General features: G+C 39.9%; 1 protein-coding gene across 1 annotated transcript; it reads right to left on the reverse strand.

The window, feature by feature from the left end:
- Nucleotides 1–659: 659 nt before the first annotated feature.
- Nucleotides 660–10,218, reverse strand: LOC138685883 (NF-kappa-B inhibitor zeta-like). The gene is made up of 11 exons (XM_069786197.1): nucleotides 9,761–10,218; nucleotides 7,134–7,255; nucleotides 6,532–6,580; nucleotides 6,216–6,259; nucleotides 5,418–6,076; nucleotides 3,461–3,566; nucleotides 3,030–3,176; nucleotides 2,758–2,818; nucleotides 2,352–2,518; nucleotides 2,160–2,270; nucleotides 660–1,087 (listed from the first exon to the last, which is right to left on the reverse strand). Exons 1-11 carry the CDS (start codon nucleotides 9,999–10,001, stop codon nucleotides 962–964), a joined length of 1,833 nt encoding a protein of 610 aa, XP_069642298.1. The 5' UTR covers nucleotides 10,002–10,218; the 3' UTR covers nucleotides 660–961.
- Between the last annotated feature and the right edge of the window lie 231 nt (nucleotides 10,219–10,449).

Below are 10,449 nucleotides of genomic sequence, written 5' to 3' on the forward strand. Positions count from 1 at the left end.
ATGCTCAGTAACAGTGTGGGGGTATGTTTTATTTTGGAGTTGGTTTTTGTTTTTTTTTTTCCCCAATAGGACTGCCTTGAAGTGTAACAACTCCAGCCTTGGACAAACTCAGAGCCAGACTGCAGAAAGTATTAAATATAGCCCATCAGATTCTGAGTTCCCATAGCTCATGTTTAAAATTACATATTGTCTGAAATTTTCAACACATCCGAACATTAAGTTCGGACTGTAGAGACTAATCTTACACTGGTACCCTCAAGACTAGGCTCTGAGAGGCTAAAATTGAAGGCTTTTTTTTTTCTTAAGCTAGGCACCTGCATTAAAAAATTGTCAGAACTTGAAAATGTAGAACACCTACAACTCATACGGACTTCAAAAGAGAAGTCCAAGTGCTCAGCTTTGTGAGAAAATTAAGACCTATTCATTTACCAGAGCATATAACACTGAACGCCTAATACTGTTGAAACCTAGCTTGAGGGTTTTCCACATTTATTAGTTTACTCTTTAATTCTGGGTACTGAGGAGGTATTTTCAACAGTCAGTTCAAGCTATAATACATTTGAAGACTTTTACTGTCTGTTCTCTGTCTATTCTTCAGCAACAGTTGCAGCACGTGGACCGTGAGATGCAGATAATGACCCTTATCAGCATTTCCCTGGAAGGCAATAAACCAACAAATATTCAGTTCAATCTATGTGCTAAGTGTTCCTTCTAGTGCCACGTATTTATTGCCTTATTTTCTATTGGTTTTGGATGAGTAAGGAGTTCTGCAAGCAGAAGAGATTCTGTGCAAAACTCTTCAGTTAATCTGAAATCTATTATAAGTCATTGGGCATTTTTCCATTAGTTCCACATGAACTGATGATTAATTGTTATATAGCAATGCAGGGAAGGTACTGGAACTAGCTACTATATTACAGCCGTTGAGTTACAAAGACCCTGCCTAGGTAAAATTAATTTCCTACCACAAAATACCTTTAAGAGTGATGTCAAAGAGGTCCGAAGATGACATGGAAAAAAGTTCAGAAAATCTATCTGGTGATGAGGGACTGGGCATTCTTCTTGGAACATCCAACAAACTGTAACTCTATACAAGTGAAGAAACCAGAACAGTAAATTTCCAGCATTAACAGTGATGCAGGCTTTGTGTCAAGAACTTGTTCTGGTTTTGAGATGCAAAGTCTAGATTCTTCCCCTTATCATGAGATTGGAGAAGGTGGAATGCTTAACAGTTCAGTCAGTAATAAGCTGCATTGAAGTTATTTTTTTCCCGTGTTTTATCTCCTACAAAGCATAACTGTTAAGAAGTCAGGTTCCTAAATGACTTGAAAAGTGGCTTTAAGTTTGTATTTCTAATTGAAGTCTTATTATATTATTGGTTTCTGTACATGTACACTGGTGGAAACTCTTACCTGACAGAGTCAAAAAAGACCATAGAAAAGGTAAAAGGGCCATAACATTTAAGCACTGAATGTTTGCTCAATCTTGGATAAGAATACTGGAATCTGTGGCAGATACTGCATTATTTCAATAGAGCAGAATTTCACACTAGAAACTTAGTACTCTGTTATGCACTCAAGCTTCTGCTTTTCAGTTTTGGTGTCTTGTTTCCTGCACCAAAAATTTAGCAAGAGATGCTGGTAATCACTGGAAAATCTGGTTATCTTTTGGCCCAGTAAGGTAGTTTTTGGTGTTAAATGTGTATGCTAAGGGACATCAAGAAGCTGCTGAAGGTAACTGAATATAGTGGCAATACTTGGGCCTGCAGCATTCCTTTATCAGAAGAGGAAGCCCTGGTGTTGCTTCCGAGATACCTCCATCTGTTTTGGTGTGCTGTAAAATGTTGGAAATGAAGGCATTGTTGCTACGAAGAGTTTGGAATGGGGACAGTTGTGAGCAGTATGCTGGCAGCACCTGCATGCAACTGGACTGCTCCAAACTATAGTAAATATAGCAGTCCTTAGAGCTGGGATGGGACCAAGTGTGGTAAGAGCTCAGACAGTGCTTTTTTCCCTGAAAAGGGGATTTTCTGTCCTATGCAAGATAGGGCAAGGCTGTGAGCATCATCTACTGTGTTTACAAGATGGTACAGCTCATGTTACTGCATTTAGTTTCTTGGATATGAATGCTAGACCCTCTGTAAAAGTAGCTATAGTTACCTTTTGAAGAATGTTCTGTCCTTTAGGTTTGTGGGTCTGAAGCAAACACATGAGTTCTGTGTTCTCCTCAATTTTTAAAGAGGCAGTGGTAATTTGACATGAATTTAGTACCTGTAAATGACAGTGAAACCTGTGATTGCAAAGAATAACAAAACCTAAGGCCACAGTAAACAGCCTGCTGCTGGTCCTCACCTGCAACTCAGGCTTTCCTCCCATTTGTAATAAGCAGCTAATTCCCTCAAGAATTTGATCTTTGCGTAGTCTGAGAAACTTTCCCATGTCAGTATCGATGTCAGTTTTTTGAGATTCTGTAACTAAAACAGTGTGGGCAAGAGCAGCACAATGTAGCGGTGTTAAACCTGGACAGAACAAACCACAGAAAAGTCAAACAAATCCAGTGCTTGAACGCCTTGCTCAAGTCAACCATCCCACACCTTGCTAATCCTAAGGAGGTCTTCTATTAAGACTGATTGGCTCTCCTTCTAGACCTTTTAGTTTTAAACATGAAACGGAACATTCTTTGGCCTAGATTAAATCTGTAGTCTGAAACTTTTGGAGTCTACACTAAACAGCTATGTGGTTAAGTTTTTCCTCTTACCGTAGTGGTCAGTCAGATTCACTTCCACATGCATGCCATTGTTTTTGCAGTTTTTCAAAACCTGAAATGGAGAAGATTTGAGATAAGTGCTGATTTTTGGCAGTGCCAAAATACCCCCTCCTCCCCTAACTCCATCTTACTTTAACCACATCAGACTAAAGCTAATTTTCAGGTGCGGAAAACCCTTGTATATTTTAAACAAAAGAACATGCATTTGTTGTCTTTGCTCTACCCTTGCACATGTCTTTGTACAACATAAATGGCCAACTTACCTCTAAAACTCTCAAGTATCCGTTCTCTGCACACAAGTGGAGTGGAGTTTTCCCCAAACTGTCTTGTTCATTGACATTAGCTCCTAGGGATATCAGGTCACTCACCATCAGATGTTGGTTCTTTTCTGCAGCAAGATGTAATGCAGTCTAAGAACAGAAGAATGGGAGAAACTCGTTGTGAAAGGCAAAAATAGTTTTAAAACAACAGTGCTTGTTAGAGAATGAAGTGGGGAGTTGGGACTCTGTGTTCTGTTCCCAGTTGTGCTAATACTTGCTCTATGCAAATCACTTTCTCCCTGTTCCTGTTTTCCCCTCTTTGCAAAGACAGTAGCCACACCTTGTCTGAAAGCATGCTTGCTGCTTGACTGGGGTTTGAAAGATGTTTGCATGTGATAGGAAATGACCCTATTCTTGGTAAGTTAGCATCCTACCCGTTTCTCTGCATCCTTCTCATTGATCTTATTTAGGGATGCAAATCTCTGTGCAAGTGCGTAAGTCAGAGCTCTTCTTCCCTGAGCAACAGCCTTGTGCAGCAGCCTGAAATAGAACACAGTTTTAAACAATTAGAAGACAAAGCAGTGGTTAAAATACTCAAAAGTAACAGTGAGAATGTATTTTAAAGCATGAAATGTTAAGGTTCACAAATGCTGAAATCTTGGGATATTTAAGCATTTAAATTATTTAGTCTCTATATTAATAATAGAGTTGCTGATTTTGTCTGCCAGGATTTCTTGGTCCTCCCTTCTCGCTATTATGCCATTCCTCTCCTCTCTACAAGCTATTCCATGATTCTTTTTTGCTAACAATCTATTTCCTCCTCCTTTTTTAAAGAGTCCTTCAGTACAGGAAAAAGACTGTATGATACCTAAAAATCGAGAGAAGGGAAACCCTCCTCTTGCACTTAAAAGAAAAGAAGTATTTCCAAATTGTAATTCAGTCCAGTGGAGGAAGAGAGCTCAATTTCTTCTGTCTATTCAGTCTCACTGAAGTACTCAAAATAGTACAAGTGTTTCTCCTGAATTTCATCCTGAAAACGACTTTTTTTTTTTTTTCCCTTGTAAATTTGGTCATGTCTTCCTTTTCTCCTGGAGGCAAAAGTAATGCAGGCATTGATTTTATTTATTTATTTACCCCTTGTCTTGTAGCATGATATCCTTAAAGATGTCTGAACAACTCTGACACTTATTGCTGTTTCTGTTCTTTCTTTCTTTTTTTTTTTTTGACACAGTAACTATTATTGTTCACCATTCAGTAAGACTCAGAGTTACCTTATTTGATGTGTAGTCCCACCTTTGTATGTTCTTTTGAGCATACAATCTGATGATTAAATACTTCATAGAGGTAAGCGGCCTGCTGGAAATTTTAGCTTGTGAATTTTACATAAACATGGTAGTAGAAATGTCTTAATTTCTTAATTGTAATTAATTTTGTTCATGCGTGGGAATTTTTTCTGTACTGTTTAAAAATATGCAGGAAATATGGTAGTAGGTGGCTTATTGTAACTCCGTTACAGTTATATTATTGCTGAAAAGTGAAGCCTGTAATTTTATTATTGCACTGAAGATCGATATTCTGAATGGAACATGGTACCTTGTGGAAGAGGCTAGTGCTGTGTTTAGCTTTCCTTGCATGGGTTATAAATACTTTAAATTGGGAACAGGATTGTCTATATGAACAGGAATTAATATCTTTCCCACGAAGGCTAGGACAGTTTATCAGTTATGTCACGCTTTCTGTCAATCTGACTTGATACCAGCTTCCCTAAACTTGCTGAACTGTATGGAACCTAATAAGAGATTTTAATTTTTTTTTTTTTTTTATAAACAACTATTTTCTCTATAAGCATGCCATTCTAGAGAAAATGGGATCAGTAAAACCTTTGTTTTCATTTCATTTCTAACAAAACAGCCACTCCCAGTTCTTTGGAAGTCTGTGCTCTAGACTAGCAGCGTATGTATGTTTTGGTGTAATCCTCCCACCCATTTTTATTACCAACTAATAATACAAGTAATTATCCTGAGAGTGTCTGCAGCATGGAAAAGATCTTTTGCATATCTTTTTATTTTTCCATAGCAATTACTTGTTTTGCTTGATTTTAATTTTCTTGTGAATACCTACATATACAACTCAGTCTTTAATATTGATAACACTCTGAATTTGTCCTGATGTCATCTGTATTTTGGCAATACTACTGCAAATGTGGAATCTTTCTGTTTTTACTATCTGCCTAAAACAGTGTGTACTGAGGCAAGTTTGAGCTTCCCATTGAGCAAGAAAGCCTTTGCTACAGGTGTGCCCAAAACTAGCAGTTGAAGTTAGAGCAAAGCCTCAGGCAACTGATGCCCCAGAAAATAGAAGTCAATATATTTAAATAGAAAAATTGGAGACCTGTTGCCGTTTTCGTCAGGTGCGAGCAGCTTATCCGCTGGGATATTTCTCAGTAAACTTTCTTCCCTGTGTAGTTGGAACTGGAAGAAAGAGATGGCAGAGAGATCCTGCTGTGTGAAAGAAATTGGGGTCAACTTCAAATGTCCTTCAATGTCTGGAGAGCCTGTATTAGCTTCCAGAAGCACCTCTGAACAGCCTCCTGATGGGTTGAAGTGTGCAGATGTGTTCTGTGAAGAATGCCTTGGGAAATCTTTCTGGGTACTTGTACATTCTTCCTGTAACCACCAGCTACTCTCTTTCTCACTTGTCCTTGAGAATATTCCTGGTGAGTTGGACTCTTGCATATTTTTCTGATCATTGTGAAAAGAAGGCTCTACCTCTCCTCGCAATACTGAGTTGAAATCTTTAAAATAACGGTATGAACGCAACTTGGTTAAGCTGTGGCATCTTTCCTGCAGGCCACCAGCTGCCTGCTTACTTCCTCCAGTTTCCCACCAAGAGGCTTGCAGATCTGTGGAGAAGCCCTGCCAAAAGCCATCTGGCACAGAATGCAGAGACTCCTTCTTCAACTGGCTTTTGTTCAAATCTTCCTGCAGTACCTCCACCAGGATATCAAGGTCCTCTAAGCCTTTTAGCGTTTGCCCAATGTTCTGCTTGCTCTGAAACAGCAACAAAAACGGGGAGGGTGAAAGATGGGGGAGGGAAATCAGACATGAAGTGTCCTGTTCTCACTCAGTGATATAACATGAAATATGCCTGAGGAGGCTGGCAGCACAGAGTTGAAGGTTTTATGCATACCTGTCTAAGCTGTTTCTCTGTATAAGGGTGAACTCTTCTCTTTTCTGTTGGAAGGAAAGAAAGAAAGAAGCTATTTTGATTCGGGGAGGGGGGAGACACATACAGAAGATATTCTCATCAGAAATATTGCCCCAGATAACAGATAGGTAACACATACATGGTGGCGATGCACACCTGGCTTTCTGTAATTTAAGGGGAGCTAGGAACCATCATGGGTCACTGGTCATAGGAGAGAAGTGGTCCAGCTCTTTGGGTACCTAACAGTGATGATCCTACTAGAAAAGGAGGCTCTTTTACCAAGAGATGATTTTCCTACCTGTTTTTCCTGAGGATCCTTTGGTTACCATCTTCATTAATGAGGCTTCCTGAGGAGACAAAAACACCCAACTCAATTTAAGATGCTTGCACATAAAAGAAACAGTGGCAAATACTGTAACACGAACAAAGTAAATTGTGTCCTGTGTTATGTACTTTGCACAGCAGAGGCTGCAGGTGAATAAATTTCCATGAGTGCGTAATTCATGGCAACCTCATAGAGATCTTTACAATAGACCAGGTATCTGGGAGTCTACTAGCTTCTCAGGCTGTTTTTGCAGGTTGATCAGAAATCTGGGTTGCTCTAGCAAATGTTATTGGTTCTTGGGCCGTCTTTGGCTTGATTGCATGATGTATAGTATCCAGGGCACAAACGGGTTCTTGCTGTCACTGTCTTAGAAATGTTCCTAGTACAGGCCCTCAGCCTGTTTCAAATTTGGTATATTCTCCACCTTCGTCAAAAGCATTAATCTGGTGGATGGAAGAGGCAGCAGCTGTAGGTGTAACCTCTCCAGAACACTGGCAGAGTGGGAGTGTGATGTGTGTGCACCAGGGTGCTACACCTCTGGGAACAACGTTTCTAAATTCAAGAAGAGTCCTCACCTTGCTGTGAGCTGGGTCCAGGCCTTTGGAAAGCCGAATTTTTCTCAATAATTCCCGTACCGGCATCTTTACTCTCACACCCATGTAGCGCTTCTGTGGGGTATCAGAGCTAAGTCCAGAGTCTGGAAAAGTCATAATGTGATGCTTAAAGTGACATAATTGTCTGAGCTATCATAGCATAGTGGGAGGATGAGGTTACCCTGAGAGATGGCCTATGATTCCCACAATTGATGAATATCAGAAATCTCCACATCGCCCTACATGTTCCTTAGCTCTGCTTACTTCCTGCTTAACTACTTCAGTGCATTACTTCTCCGGCTTCAACAGACTGTGGGGCCTCACAAAGGGAATTCTTTTCTTAAGAAACAAAACTAAAGCAAATCCCAAAGCTGGCTGTAGGATCTTCAGTCTGAGGGCATAAGCAGACAGCTGAGTTAACCTGCAAATTCCCACATGAAGGCTGTTGTCGAACTTTTGTGTGCAGGGATCGTTTCAGTTTTGAGTGAAGGAAGAAGAGAGACTGGCCCAAGCGTAAATGTGCCACTGAAGCTAGAAAGAGGACAATCGGGACAGTGTAGCAATGCAGAAGGAAATTCGGATGGATGGTTGGGAAAAAGAAGGAAAAGAAGTCCGATGTTTCTAGTTTAGAGATTTCAGTCATGCAGAAATAAATGTACTATCTTGAGACTTGGCCCTGGGCAGTTTTTCTTGGTGCCTTTCAGCTCAGGGGTGCCATACTGACTTATAGCACATGATTGCTTTTGGGGAATATGTCAACACTGTTTAGATTACTGCCCCTCTTAGTCATGTTCTAATTTTCATCTGTTGCAGTAAATCTGTCTTTGCAGTTTCCTGTCCTGTGGTTTGTTACATTGATACCAGTGCAACAATAAGGAACAGAATTGTTTTGGAAATGAGATAGTGATATTAGGTCCAAATGTCTTTCTCCAATGGTTCTTGGTGTGTTTGGAAGTCGGTGTGGTGTGATTCAAAGGGAAGCAATGAATGAAATAGTTATTTGAGAATATATATGGTTGTCCAAACAAGCTTGTCTTCGTCAAAACAAGCTGCTCTGTAATTGCTTCTGTTAGGTCTTCTTGCATCTTGTACTTGAATCCCCAAACTTGAAAGACTTGCCCAGATTAGGAGCTTAAATGTGTTGCTTTTGAAATACCCTTTATGTAACACTGTGTCCCACCCCCCCGCCCCCTTGAGAATGATCTTTGTACAGAATGCATTCAGTAACAGCTATTGTCATTATAAAGCAATAGCTTTATTGCATTATTTCAGGGTCTTCCCAATTGGTTAGCACATAAAATATACCATATAGAAGGCCACTGTTCCAAAGAACCCCAAGTGTTGGGAGTCAGAGTGTGGGCTACTGAGAATAAGGAGTCATCCAGCAGCAATACTTGCTGAAGCAGAGAGAAGTTTCTCCTCCTAGTGCAGCTCATGGTATGAGGAATGAGAACAGCACTTGTGATTAAAACACACTTATGATTAAGCAACACAGCAGCCTAAAATGAAAAAGGTGTATGCAGCTTGGGCAAGCAGTTCCTGTTACAGGAGCAGTCAGCGTTAAGTAAAACATGAGGTGCCTGTACCAATGTTCCTTCTTGACCAAACTCTGGGTGTGTGCTCTGTAGCAGCTGCTGGAATCTGGCTTGCTAAGTCCTATGGAGGAGCTCAACGGATGGGAATGGTGCACATCCCCAAACTTGGGATGTCTCAGAGCAGGCAATATTGGCATGGAAACCAGCCACAAGATGTGGTTTCTAGTTGTGTGATATCGTTGCTCTTCCCTGCTCCAGGCAGTGAGAGACTGACACCCCTTCAGTAGGAGGGTGTTGAATCCCAAGTAGCAAATGGTGCATTTTGAATAGACATTGAATTGTCATTTTGTGCTAAGATTTCCAGCATTTCTGAATGTTTAACTTATTGCTGAATAATTAAAACATTGAGACCTCAAAAAATGTAGTTTATTTCTCAGACTGCTCTAGAAATGAGAATAATTCCTTTTTTAGACTGGTGTTTTGACAATGAATTATTTACTCTTTGTAGAGTATTTTAAAGGCCTCTCTGAAAAGCTTTACAAAAAAACCCACGCCCTAAATTGCTAATATATTATTATCTTTCAAGCTATTTTACAATAAAAATGCTATATGATGGATCAGATTACATGCCCGGATGTGTCCTTGAAATTGAAGAACTCAGCAAAGGCAATGAGGCAATGATTCACCAAACACACTTTCATATGACTTGGTAATAACTCAGAAGGTCATATCTATTACCTTGCTGTTAGATTCAGAACCAAACTTGCAATTCAGAATGAAAATGAGCAGCAAAATGCTAGAGATAGACAGAAATGATGGAATATTGAGCATCCTTTACAAAACAGTAATTTCTGACTTCAGCAGCAGACCACAACAAAATAAAAATAAGATGTGAGTAGGAGAGTGTGCCGTACATCTTCAATATTATTGCCACAGAAGCTTAATATGTGCTACTGTTAGAGCAGCTCTCTGTTAGCACAAAAGGAGTGGCAAGTCAGTGTACTTTATCGCTTTGCAAAAGAAGCATAATAGTGTTGCATAAAATAGAAAATGTGAATAAAGATTTGATCTTACCAGTGGGAGCAGACATCTCTTGAAGTTTACATGGAGGAGGAGGGTACATCTTGGGACTTGCAGCATTAAATTCAGTTAATCCAGAGTCTGGCAACGATGGGCTCTGTTGAAAATAATTTTTGGGACTAGCAGTTTCTCCAGGCAGTGGAGATCCCTGGCCTGGACTATAGCCACAGATTTCATTTTCGCTGATGTTTTGATTGACCAGTAGTTCAGGACTCATGCAGACTGTTTGCAACATTACCACTGTGTGTATAGAAAAAGAAGAGGGGAAGAAAAAAGCTTATTTGGTTGTGTTTAAAAAAAAAAATAATTCAATCCAGTTTCACATTGAGAACACGGTAATTGTATTTAATTCTCCAACGTAATCAGCCACTATGAGCTTGGTCCAGCTTCCCTCTTCTCTTTTTAGCAGCAAGTTATAGCAGTTGCAGAATAAAGCCAGCCTTGGAATCCCAGCAGTCACTGGAAACAGCTTTTGAGAGTTTCTTGGCTGCAATTCTCCCTTGTTCTTTATACTCAGGTATGGCTCGAAGGACGTCAGCCTGGGAAGGCTCCACCCTCTTTCCTAACAATCTGCAGCAGCTGAAGAAGAAATTACTTTTCGCAGGAAGAGATTAAGTACAAGTTTAAAAATATTTTTCCTTAGGTATGAAACAGAGAAATTAAACTCTGGTTGATTTACTGCA

Source organism: Haliaeetus albicilla, chromosome 7 (assembly GCF_947461875.1).
Source record: "Haliaeetus albicilla chromosome 7, bHalAlb1.1, whole genome shotgun sequence".
NCBI classification, from domain to species: Eukaryota; Metazoa; Chordata; class Aves; order Accipitriformes; family Accipitridae; genus Haliaeetus; species Haliaeetus albicilla.